Source organism: Leptodactylus fuscus, chromosome 1, assembly GCF_031893055.1.
Source record: "Leptodactylus fuscus isolate aLepFus1 chromosome 1, aLepFus1.hap2, whole genome shotgun sequence".
Taxonomy (NCBI): domain Eukaryota; kingdom Metazoa; phylum Chordata; class Amphibia; order Anura; family Leptodactylidae; genus Leptodactylus; species Leptodactylus fuscus.
This window is the reverse complement of record NC_134265.1, coordinates 30,502,690-30,521,487: the sequence shown is the minus strand read 5'-3', so window position 1 is coordinate 30,521,487 and position 18,798 is coordinate 30,502,690. Positions and strand designations below refer to the sequence as shown.

General features: G+C 46.6%; 1 protein-coding gene across 1 annotated transcript; it reads left to right on the top strand.

Moving 5' to 3' along the window:
- Window positions 1-3,768: 3,768 nt before the first annotated feature.
- On the top strand, window positions 3,769-13,835 carry MRPS30 (mitochondrial ribosomal protein S30). Its single transcript, XM_075269255.1, has 5 exons — window positions 3,769-4,336; window positions 8,591-8,736; window positions 10,926-11,031; window positions 13,170-13,346; window positions 13,522-13,835. Exons 1-5 carry the CDS (start codon window positions 3,790-3,792, stop codon window positions 13,782-13,784), a joined length of 1,239 nt encoding a protein of 412 aa, XP_075125356.1. The 5' UTR covers window positions 3,769-3,789; the 3' UTR covers window positions 13,785-13,835.
- The last annotated feature ends 4,963 nt before the right edge of the window (window positions 13,836-18,798 follow it).

Here is an 18,798-nt window from a genome sequence, read left to right as displayed (position 1 = left end):
TGCGTCAAACACAACCCCGAGGCAGTGGGCATTCTGCCTAGGAGTTATGGTAAGGCCACAGAGTGAAATGGAAATATCAAGGTTAGGTCTGTTAGTAGATGGTTGAAACAAAAGATTTAGTTTCAGATAGAGCGAGGACATGATATTTGAGACAGCAGAGAGTCAGTTGCTGGCGTTCTATATTAGTGCAGGGGTGACGTCACGGGAAGATGTGTATAATTGGGTGCCATCAGCATAAAGATGGTACCGGAAGCCAAATCTGGTGATGGTTTGTCCAATGGGGGCTAAGAATAGAAGGCTACCTAGAAATGAGAAGAGGGGAACCTCAACAGCCAGGGAAAAAGACAGAGCATATAAATGAAACGCTGAAAATGTAAATGAAAAAAAAATCGGAAATATATCAGAAAAAAATCCTGTGGACAATAGATAAGTGACAGTTCCCTTTGCTGTTGGGACCTCACATCAGTTACATATGCATTAGAGTATTGTACAGGGCTTGTCCAGGATAGGCATCCACTTTAATGGACACCTGTCAAATTGATAATGGAGTCCTAGCCGCAGGCAGTATGTTACAGGGCAGGAGGAGCTGAGAAGGTTGATGTACAGCTTGTGGGATTCAGTAGAACTTGTCATTCATTGATCTAAAAATCTGCTAATGTTGGACTTAGGAGTCCAGTGGACGGTCCTACTCAGTGATTGACAGCCTTCCCTATTTAAGTTTACAGGCATATCTGTCAATCATTTAATAGGACCGCCCACTGGACTCCTTAGCATAGAACGAGCAGAGGCTTAAAGGGCTATGACAATCCCTTAGTCAGTGAATGGAGCTTGGACTGTTGCTCTATTCAGATGGAAGAATAGGACACCTACTCTAATAATGGGGACCCGAAAGACCTCCGTCTTAAAAAGCCGCAAAACCTATAGATGATAATAGAGTCTGCCCAGTCTGAAAAGGGCTAAAAATGTAGAGAGAAAAGCGCCGCTTACAGAAATAGAGAACGGAATCCTTCAGCAGACACTTGGAACAGGTGTGAACCTAGCCTTATGGGCAACCTAAATACAAAGAAAATGGCCGACGGACATGCGCAGTCGGCGTTTTGGATGAAGATGCAACCGTGACACAGAAGAAGAGGAAGAAGCGGAGACGAAGATGGAGGCGTCGCTGGAGAATTTTGAGACAGTACAGGGGACACCCCCAGTGCGGACTGAAAACTCATTTACATAAGGCAGAAAGAAGAAATTCCTCAGGAACGGTGGGGCGGAGAGAAGATTAGCCTTTCATAAGGCTATTCTGAGGTGTACTTAGGGAAATTCTAGTGATAGAATCCCTTTACAGGTATGCCTTTCTTAAAAAAATTAAATAAAAAAATCACAATGTGTGCCCCGCTTTGACTTTTTCAATTATGTAACTTTTGCTCTTCTTATTTCACCGCTGTATTGTAAGTTGATGCTCTGCTCTCTGATACTAATCATAAAAGCATGTTTCCACTGGACTAAAATCATATGTATGTGGAATTTGTCACACAAATGTTCCTGGTCTGCCATAGATTTGACCCCTTTGTATCAATCAATGAATCAGCAGTATCTACTTGACGTACTACTGATGTAAAATCCGACACGTCTGACAATCAGCTCTGGTGGCTGCAGTGTTCGGCCAAGCTCTTTCTTCTTCTCAGGTCAGTGACGTCACATTCATTGGTCACATGTCCTTGCTGCAGCACAGACCTGTTCATATGAAGGACAGTGAGGTGCAATACCAAGAACGGACACTATACTGTGTACGGCGCTGTATATCAAAGTCTCATTCAGACCGCAAGACTGTGCCCCACGCATACAACTGAGTTTGCTTCCAATGTGAGTTTGCAGCGGAGCTCACTCATAGTGACATGCAAGTACATTCTGTGATGCATTCTTGTCTATGGGGGCTTCTGATCCATTCTGTTCTGATGGTACCAGCACTTCACCAAGATGGCCCATGTGAGGGGTATACTGGTCTGATAAATGTTATAAAATTGCAATATTCTTTAGCATACAAAGGGTTAAACGCTACTGACATCACACTTCTATATTTTGGGAACATGGGTGCAGTTAGAGTATGCTAGGTTAGACATCTCCTTACATAGCAACAAGTTGGAAGGTAACACCCCCTCTCATAAATATAAATGAGTAAGAAATACACCTGTGGGTCTCTTTGGGAAGACCAGGGTGGGTGGTCCTGGCAGATGGTCATTCATGGACGTCGTGACCAACCCAAGTCCATCAACCAGATGACAAGCATGAACCAAGCTGTAACTACAAGATATCCAGATATCTAGATGAAGAAATCTAACTTCTCTGAAGACGTAAGCTATTGAGACATTGACTGATATTTCTGTTATTTTGGACATTTTTCCTGTTCCTGTGTTTTCCTTCAAGACCTTAATTAAACTCTACATGTTTCCATAACAAGATGACTCCTCCTATCATGATAACGCCTCACAACACACGGTCACAAGTTTCACTGCAATTACAGAATACTTTACATGGTCTACATGCACGATTCTAACATCCATTTTGCATCCGTTCACTGTTTGATAGCCAAGTGTAAGGGTCAGTTCACATGTGAACCGTCCGCATGGGTTTTGACACAGAGAGATGCGTCTCTCTCTGGTCAAAACCCGCCTGCTGCGACCATCGCACTAGCGGAAAAAAGAAGCCCGGCGGTCTGCATAGACCACCATTGTAAAGGGGCGGATTTTGAAGCGAAATGCGCAGTCAAAATCCGCCCCTTTGCCCCAGTGTGAACAAGCCCTAATCTGTTTTGTAGCAGTTTTCAAGTGTCAGTGAAGAAAACAGAAGAATTTCTTTTTTGACCCAACCCACTGATCCATTTTTAACGTCTTCTATAGAAGCACAGCCGCAACATCGGTGAACAGGCGCATCCTGGATGTCGCACCTCCCCATTGACAGTGCAAGCTGAAGTCACTGCGAGTACCCGCACATGGGCTGTACACTCCTGTAGTCTTATACGTCCTGCTCTACCCCTGTAATTCCAATGAGGCCTCTTCTACTTCTCTTCTTAGTGTAGGGAGGAACGTGCGCATGCGCAATATGCTTGGCCACATCCTAGACTACAGGAGCATATGGCCCATGTGCGGGATCTTGTTGACGTCAGAGCACTTGGAAGATCAGCTTGCAGGGGAATGGACTACATCCAGGATGGCGTGTTTACCGATAATTCGACTTCGCTCGGCGACTGATGTAAACGCCATTTTTGTTCCAAGGTCCTCATTTGCATAAAGAGTAAAACTGCCTTTTAGACACATCCAAGGAGCTCTGAAAATTTTTGTTTTAACCCCTTCCCGTCATCCACTGTACTATTACAACGGATGTCGGGTATTTAAATATGGCGGCTGCTCAGGAGCTATGGCTGCCAGGTCTTTGCTGTATTATACAAATATAAATACTATATATAATGCCAGAAAACATTAATCATACGGCTCTGTGAAAATAAATAAAAAATTATGGGGTTTGGAAGGCGGGGGGTCAACAACAAGCATCGGAAAATGGCTGTGGCAGGAAGGGGTTAACTGTGCTCGCGGCAGCTACAGCACAACCTTTGTGCGCATGCGCGCATGTCACACTGACGTCCCTTCCTACACATGGTTCTGTGAGCGTCGCGCGGTCACATGGGCGGAGCACACGTCACAGGTCGGACTCCCTCATTGGTCAGTTTTCTGTCAGCTGACCCCTGGCGGTCCATTCAGAACGCAGTGTAGAAGGTCGCGTCCTTGGTTGCCGGGGCACAAGATGGCGGGCCGCAAGCTCTTCGGCAAGCTAAGGCACAATGCGGAGCTACCGGCCGCGCTGTTGTTACCTCCGGAGCCCCCCGCGGCCTCCAACTCGCTGTACCCGCCCATTGTGGCCTCCATGACGGCTAAGAGTAAGGCGTCCAGGCGGCGCCGTATAGAGGGGCACTACAGCCGGGTACATGCCCAGACCGATGTGGCCAGCAAGCTGAAGCTGATCACCGGCCTGCAGCGGCTCAAGTACATCGTGTACCCGCAGACACCGGCTCTCAACGCCGACCGGTGGTACCAGCACTTCACCAAGACGGCCTACGTGAGGGGCCTGCCGGAGAGGAGCGGGGGGCCCGGCCTGGAGGAGCAGGACATGTCCGAGCTGAAGGCTCTGCTGTGCGAGGCCCTGCTGCAAGAGCACTACTACACCAAGAGGGGGCGCACCTTCCTGTACCGGAGCCAGGAGCTCTCTGCTGCCCCCTTCCTGACCAGTGCCATTTCTATCCTCAGCAGCCAGTGTGCCAAGTACAACCCTGTGCTCAGCCGCAGCAGCCTGGGTGAGTGGCCGACAGCGAGTAGGGTGTGACTACAACTCCCAGCATGCCCTAGTGTGACCACTGTAATAGGGATGTCATGTACCCTGAGAATGGACTACAACTCCCAGCATGCCCTAGTAGTGTGACCACTGTAATAGGGATGTCATGTACCCTGAGAATGGACTACAACTCCCAGCATGCCCTAGTAGTGTGACCACTGTAATAGGGATGTCATGTACCCTGGCTCTCATAGTGACTGACTACAACTCCCAGCATGCCCTAGTGGTGACCACTGTAATAGGGATGTCATGTACCCTGAAAACGGACTACAACTCCCAGCATGCCCTAGTGTGACAATTGTAGTAGGGATGTCATGTACCCTGGATCTCATAGTGACTGACTACAACTCCCAGCATGCCCTAGTGCAGTGATGGCGAACCTATGGCACGCGTGCGGTCGCCCGGATCGCTCACCAACAGGGAATCCGGTACAGGATTCCCTGTTGATGAGCGATCACTGCCTTCAGTTGTATGTGCAAATGCACATACAGCTGAAAGCTGTCAGGGTAGGCCGCGGATCGCGCGACCGCGGCCTACACTGGCTGCAGAGTTTGACCTCTGCCCCGACGCGGGCGCGATGACGTCATCAGCGCCGCCAGTGACAAGAAGGTGGATGCCGGCGGCTCTTCAGGGGTGAGTATGAGAGTGGCTCACTGTGTATATGATGTTGGGGGGAGCGCTTATGATACTGGGGGGGCGTATAATACTGGGGGGGCTTATAATACTGGGTGGGGTGTATAATACTGGGTGGGGTGTATAATACTGGGGGGGAGTGTATAATACTGGGTGGGGTGTATAATACTGGGGGGAGTGTATAATACTGGGGGGAGTGTATAATACTGGGGGGAGTGTATAATACTGGGGGGGCTTATAATCCTGGGGGGAGTGTATAATACTGGGGGGGCGTACTAAAGAGCATATAATACTGGGGGGGGGCCTATTTATAAGCACACAATACTGTGTGTGGATGCCACTGTGGAGCATATAATCCTGTGGGGGGGGGACACCTACTGCGGAGCATATAACACTGGGGGGCTACTGTGGTACTGTGGAGAATATAATATTGTGTGGTGGGCCCACTGCAGAGCATATAATACTGTCTGGGGTCCCCTCACTAGTTATATCACACAGTATCTGTTTTATAGCAGACGTGATATTAGTACAGGATGTAAGAATATTACACGGTAACTATAAAACAGATCCTGTGCGATGTAAATAGTGAAAATTAATTGTTCAAAGTACCAAATGCCGAGACCTTTACATTTCAGTACAACGTTGTTTGTATTATTGAAAGCTCTGTAAAGCCCCACATGACTGTAATTTTTGGTCAGTAACTGTCCGCAATTGTGGATCCGCATAGTATTAAGTCTATATTGTCGTGTTGGCACTCCGCGAAAATTTTGTGGGTTTTGGGTTGCAGTTTGGGCACTCAGTCTCTAAAAGGTTCGCCATCACTGCCCTAGTGTGACCACTGTAGTAGGGAGGTCATGTACCCTGGCTCTCATAGTGACTGACTACAACTCCCAGCATGCCCTAGTGGTGACCACTGTAGTAGGGATGTCATGGACCCTGAAAACGGACTACAACTCCCAGCATGCCCTAGTGTGACCACTGTAGTAGGGAGGTCATGGACCCTGGCTCTCATAGTGGAAAACGGACTACAACTCCCAGCATGCCCTAGTGTGACCACTGTAGTAGGGAGGTCATGGACCCTGGCTCTCATAGTGGAGAACGGACTACAACTCCCAGCATGCCCTGGTGTGACCACTGTAATAGGGATGTCATGGACCCTGAAAACGGACTACAACTCCCAGCATGCCCTAGTGTTACCACTGTAGTAGGGATGTCATGGACCCTGAAAACGGACTACAACTCCCAGCATGCCCTAGTGTGACCACTGTAGTAGGGATGTCATGTACCCTGGCTCTCATAGTAAAGAACTGACTACAACTCCCAGCATGCCCTAGTGTGACCACTGTAATAGGGATGTCATGTACCCTGAAAACGGACTACAACTCCCAGTATGCCCTAGTGTGACCACTGTAATAGGGATGTCATAGACCCTGGCTATCATAGTGGGAAACGGACTACAACTCCCAGCATGCCCTAGTGGTGACCACTGTAATAGGGATGTCATGGACCCTGAAAACGGACTACAACTCCCAGCATGCCCTAGTGTGACCACTGTAGTGGGGGATGTCATGTACCCTGAAAACGGACTACAACTCCCAGCATGCCCTAGTAGTGTGACCACTGTAGTAGGGATGTCATGGACCCTGAAAACGGACTACAACTCCCAGCATGCCCTAGTGGTGACCACTGTAGTAGGGATGTCATGGACCCTGGCTCTCATACTGACTGACTACAACTCCCAGCATGCCCTAGTGTTACCACTGTAGTAGGGAGGTCATGGACCCTGGCTCTCATAGTGGAGAACGGACTACAACTCCCAGCATGCCCTAGTGGTGACCACTGTAATAGGGATGTCATGGACCCTGAAAACGGACTACAACTCCCAGCATGCCCTAGTGTGACCACTGTAGTAGGGAGGTCATGTACCCTGGCTCTCATAGTGACTGACTACAACTCCCAGCATGCCCTAGTGGTGACCACTGTAGTAGGGATGTCATGGACCCTGAAAACGGACTACAACTCCCAGCATGCCCTAGTGTGACCACTGTAGTAGGGAGGTCATGGACCCTGGCTCTCATAGTGGAAAACGGACTACAACTCCCAGCATGCCCTAGTGTGACCACTGTAGTAGGGAGGTCATGGACCCTGGCTCTCATAGTGGAGAACGGACTACAACTCCCAGCATGCCCTGGTGTGACCACTGTAATAGGGATGTCATGGACCCTGAAAACGGACTACAACTCCCAGCATGCCCTAGTGTTACCACTGTAGTAGGGATGTCATGGACCCTGAAAACGGACTACAACTCCCAGCATGCCCTAGTGTGACCACTGTAGTAGGGATGTCATGTACCCTGGCTCTCATAGTAAAGAACTGACTACAACTCCCAGCATGCCCTAGTGTGACCACTGTAATAGGGATGTCATGTACCCTGAAAACGGACTACAACTCCCAGTATGCCCTAGTGTGACCACTGTAATAGGGATGTCATAGACCCTGGCTATCATAGTGGGAAACGGACTACAACTCCCAGCATGCCCTAGTGGTGACCACTGTAATAGGGATGTCATGGACCCTGAAAACGGACTACAACTCCCAGCATGCCCTAGTGTGACCACTGTAGTGGGGGATGTCATGTACCCTGAAAACGGACTACAACTCCCAGCATGCCCTAGTAGTGTGACCACTGTAGTAGGGATGTCATGGACCCTGAAAACGGACTACAACTCCCAGCATGCCCTAGTGGTGACCACTGTAGTAGGGATGTCATGGACCCTGGCTCTCATACTGACTGACTACAACTCCCAGCATGCCCTAGTGTTACCACTGTAGTAGGGAGGTCATGGACCCTGGCTCTCATAGTGGAGAACGGACTACAACTCCCAGCATGCCCTAGTGGTGACCACTGTAATAGGGATGTCATGGACCCTGAAAACGGACTACAACTCCCAGCATGCCCTAGTGTGACCACTGTAGTAGGGAGGTCATGTACCCTGGCTCTCATAGTGACTGACTACAACTCCCAGCATGCTCTAGTAGTGTGACCACTGTAGTGTGGGATGTCATGTACCCTGCCTCTCATAGTGGAGAACTGACTACAACTCCCAGCATGCCCTAATGTGACCACTGTAGTAGGGAGGTCATGTACCCTGGCTCTCATGGTGGGAAACTGACTACAACTCCCAGCATGCATAGTCTATTGTGCAGTGCACTCTGAGGATGTGAGACTACAACTCCCAGCATGTGCCAGTGACTACAGCTATGGGAGAGACTGGCGTGTCTATAGTGTCCTAAAGAATGAAAAGCCCTAGTTGCCCTTAAAGGGGGTTTGTAGGCAAAAAAATATATATTTAAAATACCTCTTAATTCTACTAATGGGTTAATAAGCGTACCTTTAGCAGTGTTTTGAGTGATTTTTGGCTTCCTCTTGGAGCTCCTTGTATCCTCTACATTTGTCTACATGGGTAGCTTCCTGTCTTGGCCTATAACTACCATGATGCATTGCAGTTCACCCTGATCTCCCCTCCCCCCTCTCACTTCCTCCCTAGGACTGTATTTTCATGATGTTTCTTATTTTGTACAGATCTGAAGCCTCAGGTTAGCTTCTATTGGTCACGTGGCGAGGTCAGGGTCCCTCGTGGCCACAGAAAAGGCTGTGTTGATCCAATCAGATTTCAGATTGACGACACCCCACTTGTGCAGATCAGAGTCCCTGAACCCCTTAAAGAGGTATGGCTTGTGACCTGTTACTGACTGTACTTTGGTTTTAGGAGGGGTAGGTATGTTGTGGCTAAAAAAAAAAAAAAAAAAAAAAAAGTGTGCTGTTATTGTAAATTTTTAATTTATTTTTTTTTTTTTTTATGCAGATTTTGCTGCGTTTTTTTGAGCCCAAGCCAGGATTGCATTGAACAGAAGGTAGAAGTATAAATGCTTACAACTAGAGATGAGCGAGTACTGTTTGGATCAGCCGATCCGAACAGCACGCTCGCATGGAAATGAATGGACGTAGCCGGCACGCGGGGGGTTAAGCGGCCGGCCGCCGTCAAAGCGGAAGTACCAGGTGCTTCCATTCATTTCTATGGAGCGTGCTGTTCGGATCGGCTGATCCGAACAGTACTCGCTCATCTCTATTTACAACATATATCCCATTCCTTTTGTATCCAGCTTTGGCTCAAAAAAAAAAAAAAAAAACGCAGCAAAATCTGCAACAAAAAAAGCAGCGTTTCTGCAACGTGGGGCCTCAGCCTTAAAGAGGACCTTTCATGGTTTGGGGCACAGGCAGTTCTATATACTGCTGGAAAGCTGAATTCAGCGCACTATCGGCTTTCCCGATCTGTGTCCCGGGTAAAGAGCTTTCGGTCCCGGTACCGTAGCTCTTTACAGTCAGAAGGGCGTTTTTGACAGTCACTTAGGTACGTCCGTCTCCAAAGCAGCACCTAGCACACTGCACAGTGTGAGCGGGGAGGAACGCCCCCTCCCCTCCTGATAATACTCGTCTATGGATGAGCACTGTGAGCAGAGGCAGGGGGCGTTCCTCCCCGCTCACACTGTACAGCGCAATAGGCGCTGCTGTGGAGAAGGATGTTCCTGACTGTCAGAAACGCCCTTCTGACTGTAAAGAGCTACGGTACCAGGACCGATAGCGCTTTACCCGGGGCACAGATCGGGAAAGCCGACAATGCAGTGAATTCAGCACACTGTCGGCTTTCCAGCAGTATACAGAATGGTCTGTGCCCCAAACCATGCAAGGTCCTCTTTAAGTGTTTATGTATTGGTGCTTCACGCTTCTCAAGACCTCTGCTAGTTGTAGTATTTTTTTCATCGGTTACTTAGACCTTATTCGCAGGTCAGTATCTGCCACTGAATATTGTGTCAGATTACACCACAACCTTGCAGCAGCTTACACCCTGACTGTTTGCAATGGGAGGCAGAGACCAGAGCAGAATTATGAAAAACAAAATAAGGGTAAGTTCACATGGTTTTTTTTTGGTCTGGAACCTGAGGCGGAGGCAGTCTCAGGTTCCAGACCAAAATACTGGAAGCTGTGACTGGATGCTGGTGCTGTGCACTCGGCTCCGAATTAGACCCAAATGAATGGGCCTAGTCCGGAGGAGGGAGTGTTTTCAGGCGGAGTTGCAAGGCGAATCCGCTTGAAAGAAAGAGCATGTCGCTTCTTTTTCCAGGAGTTGGACCAAGCAGCTCCAGGAAAAAAGAACTGACCGGCTCCCATTGATTTAATTGGGAGCCATCTTTTTGGTCAGGATTTTGGGGGTCGTATGTGAACTTACCCTAAGCATCCTTGCTTGATCTTGCTGCAGATAATCCATTCATTGCAATTCTAGAGGTTGTCCATATGACAGGTCAACAATTTGGCATCAATTCGGTCAACGTTAGACCTTTGTCAGGGAACCCCTTTGTTAGAAGCGGAGAGAGAAACTAAATTCTGCAGGTCAGGCCTCTGCTTCTATCCACAGATCTTGCTCGACAAGGGTCTAATGTTGACCAATTCATTGTCCTATTGTTGATCTGTCATATGGACAACCTCTAGAACTGGGATGGATCATCATTTGATCTTTGTTCACCTGTACATATTGGATATATTCTAATGAGTTTCATAAACTTTGCATCTGAGATCAGTGTGTTCTGTGGTTTCCTATTCCAAGATTATTTGGGTTGGGGACCCCCCCCCCCCCAATCAGTGCCACATGAGAGGTCAGTGCAGTACCATTGCTGGATATGACTTGCTATTGATAGAACACACCAATTTTCTGGACTGAGTTGTCATGGAAAGCCATGCCAGTTCCTGACTGCGGTAGGAAGTTTGTATATTTGTTACTCAATCACGTAAAAACGGCTTAACGGATTTGGCTGAAATTTGGCACATGGATAGATAATGACTCATTTATTGTCCCCTCCAGTTTGTTCCTTTAGACTTTGTCGTACCTGAAGAGGTTCCTGTGGTTCCGTATGAGCCGAGCAGGTTACCGCTGTTTCAGAGACAGTATGAGAACAACATATTCATAGGTAAGTCATCTCGAATTGTGGCCATGTATTTTTTTATTTTTTTTTGTAAGTGCTGCTTAGAGATATTGGTCTGTTTAAAGGCTCCGTTCTCACGGAGTAACGCGCCGCTCATTTAGACATATATACACGTGTCAGAGCGCGGCGCTTCCAAATAGATCCCGTTGGTTTCAATGAGTGCTGGCTTACGCGCGCTACACATTGAAATCAATGGGTTACAAAGCCTCCCATTGATTTCAATGTATAGCATGCGTAAGCCGGCACCCATTGAAATCAACGGGATCTGTTTTGAAGCGCCGCGCTCTGACACATGTATACGTGTCTAAATGAGCGGAGTGTTTCTCCGTGAGAATGGAGCCTAAAGGCTTATACCTATCTTGGCAACAGAAATATAGCCCTATGGATAAATAGATTTATAGACAAAAGTTTCCTCCAGAAAGTGGTGCAAAAAGCTCTGGACATAACTTTTTTTTGCCACATGGACAGCTCAAGAGGCGCTAAAATGAATACATTGGCTCCATCGTACTCCAGCACACTTCTGAATAAGTTTGGTTTATGAAGTGCTGGTCTTAATATATTTCCCCCTCTAATAAATGTAGATTCACTTGGAAGAGATCCTGAATATATCTCACACTGAAGGAGACCACACTCAATGTGCTCCTCCGTATAGGGAACAAGGACGAACAAGTTTTGAGATCCTGAATACTGGTGACAAAATACACATTCAATTTTGGAGCTCTTTGACATGTTGACGCGGCGTTCACACTTGCGCCTTGAGGTGTTCTCGGTGATTCCGCCTAAATCCCAGAAAAATCTACATAGGGACGGCTTGGTGGCGGTCAGTTTAAAAATTCATTCATTTCAATGGGTTTTTAAAGCAAACCGCCAGTGTTCATGTACAGCCTCTTTGCCGTAAAACCATTTTGCACAGATAAGGGTGCATTCACACTGAGTAAACGCTAGCTTATTCTGAACGTAAAACACGTTCAGAATAAGCGGCGTATAAAGCAGCTCCATTCATCTCTATGGGAGCCGGCATACGAGCGCTCCCCATAGAAATGAATGGGCTGCTTTTTTCACGACGAGCAGTCCCATTGAAGTGAATGGGAAGTGCCGGCGTGTACGCTCCGGCATGAGCAGAGATTGCTGTACACGCCGGCACTCCCCATTCACTTCAATGGGACTGCTCGTCGTGAAAAAAGCAGCCCATTCATTTCTATGGGGAGCGCTCGTATGCCGGCTCCCATAGAGATGAATGGAGCTGCTTTAGACGCCGCTTATTCTGAACGTGTTTTACGTTCAGAATAAGCTAGCGTTTACTCAGTGTGAATGCACCCATACAAAGACGGACATGCAGGACTTTGTGTCCGTGCAAAATAACAGTTTCACAGTGGGGAGGCTGCATATGGACACCGGCGGTTTCCTTTAAAAACCTATTGAAATGAATGAGTTTTTAAACTGACCGCTGGCAAGCCGTCTCTATGCAGTTTTTCCGGGGAATTAGGCGGAATCACAGCGGACACCTCAAGGCGCAAGTGTAAACGCCGCATGAATAAGATCTCGCAGTCTGATATTCGGCGACTTCTCCAGATGATGTTACTCGTCATCGATTGTGTCCTGTGTTGTTGCAGCATCACGTGTCATGAAAAGGGATGAATAATCCTGCAGTTTCCATATTTTGAATAACACTCTTGAGGGTACTTGCCATCTGACCGCTTACTCAAATTGGTGACCCAATAGGTTCACACCATGAAGTGCTGTACACCAAAATCTTGATGAGAAATTGATCGGCATGAGTTACTGGGGTACGGCCATCCGGCGCCTACCTCACCTCTCTGACACGAGGGGCTTCTTGACTTGTTCAAAGCTCCATATACTAAGGACATAGTTTTGCACATAGTTTAGATCAGACTCGCTTCATTATAGTGAGAGCTATTACAGAATATTCCGGGCCTCTTGTGAGTGAATCTCCCTGTATTAATAAAAAGAATCGTCCACTGGTCTCCTCACCAGCAATATCCTATACCACTACAAAGCTGACACTGTACTGAATTCTGCCTTGCCCCGGTGCCAGAGATATTGGGTGCCGAAACTTGTTGGCTATGAACCCTAACCAGACTTCTGCTCCACCATCTTTACAGGCTCCAAGTTAGATGACCCTTGTAGCTTTGGCCACACACAGTTGCACCTTGTGCCGGACAAGTTCACGAGGGAGCGGCTCCAAAAGCTGAACAGACAGGACCACATAGAAGTATTCCTGCGATCAAACGCTATAACTAGTCTCTTTGCCTGGACCGGAGCCCAGGCCATGTACCAAGGTGAGCTTATATGGTGCAGTCGCCAATGACAAGGTGTGTGGCGAACGACTGGACTGATGAATGGGGTCGGTAACAAAAAAAAAAACTGTAAATTTACCAGAATCCCGAAGAATACCTTCCATGAAATGAATGACGTGACTTAATGCAATATAATCCTTCTCTCTTGGTCCTGCAGGTTTCTGGAGTCAGGCAGATGTCACCCGGCCTTTTGTCTCACAAGGTGTCATTTCGGATGGGAAGTATTTTTCATTTTTCTGCTACCAGCTGAATACATTGGCCTTGGCCGTAGACGCAGATACAGATCCGAATCGGAAGAACATTTGTTGGGGGACTGAAAGCGCTCCTCTATATGAAACGGTGGAAAAGGACGATGTCAAAGGATTCAATGACGACGTGTTCAGGCAGCTAGTTAACTTTTTCCTCAATTCTCCGGCGTAGCTTCGTGGTGTCAACGAAAATAAAGCTTCCTAGTTATTTCATATGTGTGTATATATATATATATATATATATATTATACACTGTCATTTCTCCATGCACTTCAGTAAATAAAATGAAACATCGGAGAGTTTTTACCAACTTGTAAGTAGTTGTGTGTATTAAAGCTGACCTTTCAAGTCCTCTGACAACAGCGATATTATATACCGCTACAAAGCTGACGGTGGACTGAATTCAGCCTTTCCCAGGTGCCAGAGATATTGGGTGCCGAAACTAATATCTCTCTCCTGTCAGAAGAGCAAGCCTTGTAGCCTAGTGTCATCACTGGGGGTGTTCCTTACAGCCCGCCACCAATATCTCAGGCATTGGGGCTGTACTTTCAAAGCTTTTCTAGCAGAATATAATACCGCTTGTGCCAGAGGACGCAAAATTCTTTGAATAAGAAGGTGAGAGCAAGAAACTTGTACGATCTTAGGGGTAAAAAGTTGGCAGCGTCACACTGGAGCCGAGGGTCCATGTCCTCTGCCGCTGAGGAGCTGAGTATGCAAGTCTGCAGTCACGGTTTTGCCAAGACAATCTTGGGATCGGAGTCACAAAAAAAGGGATGGGTTATATATAATATACACGCACACACACACTACTGTTAAAAAGTTTAGGGTCACCCATGAAAACTCACACTTTTATTTATCCAATGAGTTGCAAAATGAATAGAAAATATCGTCAAGACATTGACAAGGTTAGAATAATGATTTTTATTTGGAATAATAACTTTGCTTTCGCCATAGAATTCTCCATTTGCAGCAATTACAGCCTTGCAGACCTTTGGCATTCTAGCTGATAATTTGCTGAGGTCATCTGAAGAAATCCCCCCCCCCCCCCCCATGCTTCCAGAAGCCCCTCCCACAAGTTGGATTGGCTTCATGGGCACTTTTTACAGTCAAGCTCCTCCCACAAAAGTTCAATGGGGTTGAGATCTGGTGACTACGCTGGCCACTCCATTACAGATAGATACCAGCTGCCGAATTCTTCCCTAAATAGTTCTTGTATAATTTGATGGTGGCTTTGGGTCATTGTCCTGTTGTAGGATGAAATTGGCTCCAATCCAGCGCTGTCCACTTGGTATGACATGGCATTGCAAAATGAAGCGATAGCCTTCCTTATTCAAAATCCCTTTTACCTTGTACAAATCTCACACTTTACCAAAGCAGCCTCAGACCATCACTTTCCCTCCACCTTGCTGGACAGATGGTGTCAGGCGTCTTCCAGCATCTTTTCATTTGTTCTGCGTCTCGTAAATATTCTTCTGTGTGATCCAAACACCTCAAACTTCAATTCTTCTGTCCATTACACTTTTTTTTTTTTTTTTTTTCCAATCTTTCTCTGTCCAATGTCTGTGTTCTTTTTTCCATATTAATCTTTTCCTTTCATTAGCCAGTCTCAGATATGGCTTTTTCTTTGCCACTCTGCCCTGAAGGCCAGCATCTTGGAGTCGCCTCTTCACTGTAGACGTTGACACTGTCGTTTTGCAGGTACTATTTAATGGTGAGGAGTCGATTTCTCAAACTGGAGACTCTAATGTACTCGTCCTGTTGCTCAGTTGTGCAGCGGGGCTTCCACTTCTCTTTCTACTCTCGTTAGAGCCTGTTTGTCCTCTGAAGGGAGTAGTACACACCATTGTAGGAAATCTTCAGTTTCTTGACAATTTCTCGCGTGAAATAGCCTTCATTTCTAAGAACAAGAATAGACTGTAGAGTTTCACATGAAAGTTCTCTTTTTCTGGCCATTTTGAGAAATGTAATGCTCTGGATTCTCAACTAGCTCAAAGGAAGGTCAGTTTTATCACGGAAAAAAGTAACCTGGCAGTCTACATAGACCTCTATTGTGAGAGGGCGGATTATGACGTAGATTCAGCGCCATAATCCGCCCCCTCATTGCCCATGTGAACTAGCCCTAAAGATTGCTGGGGGTCCTGTGGATACAAATACCTTTTTTGGAAAATCCTCTTTAGGCCTAGGTCCCAAGATTGAAAACGCCATGGCAAAAACTGCTTTTTACACTTCCTGCAAAGTGACGGTTTCTAAACGTATAATGGGGTGGAGAGTCCTCAGAGGAGAAAACTGAAGACTTACTGTGAAAAGCACCATGGCAAAAATTGAGATTTTTTTTTGCTGAACTTTTTGGTTGTGGCTCACGTGGTTTCTTAATAAGGTATGTCAGCCTGAACCATACAGTGCCGCTCATTGTACGATCATGTACCACAAATACAGCTCCCATCCCCCCCCCCCAAAAAAAAAAAGTGTAGAAATCATAACACTAGTCATTTGGGCTTAGTCTGGTATTGCAGCTCATGCTAATTGAAGTCAATGGTGGTGAGCTGCAATACCATATACAACCCAAGGACAGGAGTGGCACTGTTACAGAAAAAAATGAACACATTTCTTTTACTGGACAACCCCTTTAAGCTCATTTTGTTCCCAAATTTCTGTCTTGACAGTGCAACATAATCTATTATACCCACTAGAGGGCAGTGCCGGACCATTACATTTTACTGGAAAATACATAATCTGAGGTCTAGTAAAATCCATACTACAAATAAATAGAAAGCTGCAACTTCATCTCTGTTAAGGTTTATATATAAATATATAGCACAGAAACCCGTGCGCAAGTGTGAACCTAACATTATATGAATTCACCTAATTATTCCTATTTTTCCCTTAGTGATTTTTCTTTGGACCAGACACTCTGTTGTTACAATTTTGAATTTTTTAAACCACAAATATGTAAGTTTACACATTTCTTGAGATGGCCAATGTAATGTGCACCCAGGCTCGGATGCCCTAAAATATTGATCCTATTGTTGGATGTATAAGGCTCCGTTCCCACGGAGTAACACGCCACGCATTCAGACATGTATACACGTGTCATTGTGTGAGCGCTCAAAACAGATCCCATTCACTTCAATGTGTGCCGGGATCTGTTTTGAGCGCTCACACTCTGACACGTGTATACATGTCTGAATGCGCGGCGCGTTACTCCGTGGGAACGGAGCCTTAATCTGTACCTTTCTTGGCCTCCTTGCAGAAACTTGTAATTCTTGGACATCCCCTTTAAGTTCATAAATCACAAATGATACTGAAACTTCTTCCGTAAACCTATATCTCAATCTGCTGCCCTATAACAAGCCACCTGCAGATTGGACTGCATGTAAGACGTGACTTCTAATAAGAACCCTGTAACGCTTCATTCCCCCCGTTGTGGAGGAATAGGAGAATCTCTGCCACATTCCCCAGGAGATTCCATTTGATCGCTGGGGGTCACTACACCAAGAGTCCTAAAATTTACATGACTGGATAGTAATCTACAAACGAAAGTTTCTAATTTCCTCATTTTCTGCTTTGCCAGACGTTCAGACAAAAGCCTAATATTCAATGATCCAAGGAAAAGTTGTTTTACTCCGGTTACTAATTAGTCTGTCCCTGCGACGTTTCAGTAACGATAACTAGAAAATGTCATTAGTAATTACAATCTGCCGCTGTACAGCAGATGCCGAGATCCCACAAATGTCCCCGGATGTAATTGCATGTTGTGACATTTTAACTAATTAGATTTGATAATCCCGTGGCCTTGTTACTTTTCACTTTATGTATATTAAACTGATACATAAGTTTTAAGAAGGAGGCCCAGGAGTCGAACCTAATCATCCCAACGCAAGAAGAGAAGAGATGACATTTCCAAAATACCCCACAATGCACTGGGGTGACAACACTATAAGGCGGAGATGGAATTTATTAGTGGAAGATGTTTATTATGAAGTAGCGGCGTAACCCGGAATGGCAGGGCCCTGTGGCGAACTTTTGACATGCCCCCCTCCACCCCCCGGAGCGAGCCAGGAGCGATACAAACATAAAAAACACTGTTACTTGCCTATCCCTGTCTCCGCAGCACTCCCTGCTGATGGTGGCCATCTTCAATGATGTCCGGGACGACATGTGACCCGGGGGGGCTGCTTCGCAACGCACAAGGACGCAGGCCCTGGTCATGTGACATCAGGGAAGTCCTCCGGAGCGACGGAGAGGTAAGTAACAGTGGTTAATTTATGTTTCTTTACCTCTCCTGGGCCTCCGATCATTATACTCGGGAAAAGACCCCCCCGAGTATAATAATAGTTCCCGCGGCATCACTTACTGATCCTAGCAGAGGCAAGTAAGTAAATAGGGCCTATTAAAAAAAAAAAACGCAGCGGTAGCGGCTGTCGCTGGGCCCCCTAATGTCCCCGGCCCTGTGGCAGCTGCCTCCGCTGCTACCTTGGAAGTTACGCCCCTGGAGGATTTTCTCAATTGTTCTCAGAAGTTTTTGATTGATGGGGGACCAGGTTCCGAGACCCTTGCCGATGGCTGAAATGATGGGGTAGAAGCACTCACTTGAGCACTGTGCCGCTTTGGTGGTTTTCGACTGCTTGGCTGATCCTCAGGGGTGGGTTTAATGATGTTCAGGCTTATATACTTGCTATGGATCCACACACTACTCCTACGCATCTCTAAAGGACTCCTTACATGGGGCAAGGATCGGGCCTAGTATCGAGAACAAGGATGTGCATTCTTAATATTTGACCCGTGTAAATATATATGTGATCACCAGTTCATCGAGTAGGAGCATTATTTATGTAGGCCCAAAAATCAGGGTTGTTAGCAGCTCCGGGCAGTGTGCCGTTGACACAGTCGTGTTACTAGTATTATTATTTGTACATTGCTGTACATTGGAAGAGGGGTGACATACATAACACTAAATACACAAAAACAAGTACAATAGTAACAGTGACCATAAGCGCTTAAAATCTATAAGGTAAGAGGGATAGAGACAGTAGTAGTTCTGTTATTGAAGGTTGTAGGCCTTCCGGAATAGCTGAGTATTCAGGGTCCTCTTGAAGGTTGCGATTGTGGGGGTCAGTGGTGGTAAGGAGTTCCAGAGTATGGGAGATGCACAAGAGAAATCTTGGAGGCGGTTGTTTGAAGAGCGG

Excerpts from the sequence above, each read along its gene's own strand:
- MRPS30 (XM_075269255.1), top strand. The coding sequence starts at position 3,790 with ATGGCGGGCCGCAAGCTCTTCGGCAAGCTAAGGCACAATGCGGAGCTA. Across the intron at positions 4,337-8,590 it reads GCTCAGCCGCAGCAGCCTGG|ATCTGAAGCCTCAGGTTAGC; the intron begins GTGAGTGGCCGA and ends TATTTTGTACAG. Across the intron at positions 11,032-13,169 it reads TGAGAACAACATATTCATAG|GCTCCAAGTTAGATGACCCT; the intron begins GTAAGTCATCTC and ends CCATCTTTACAG.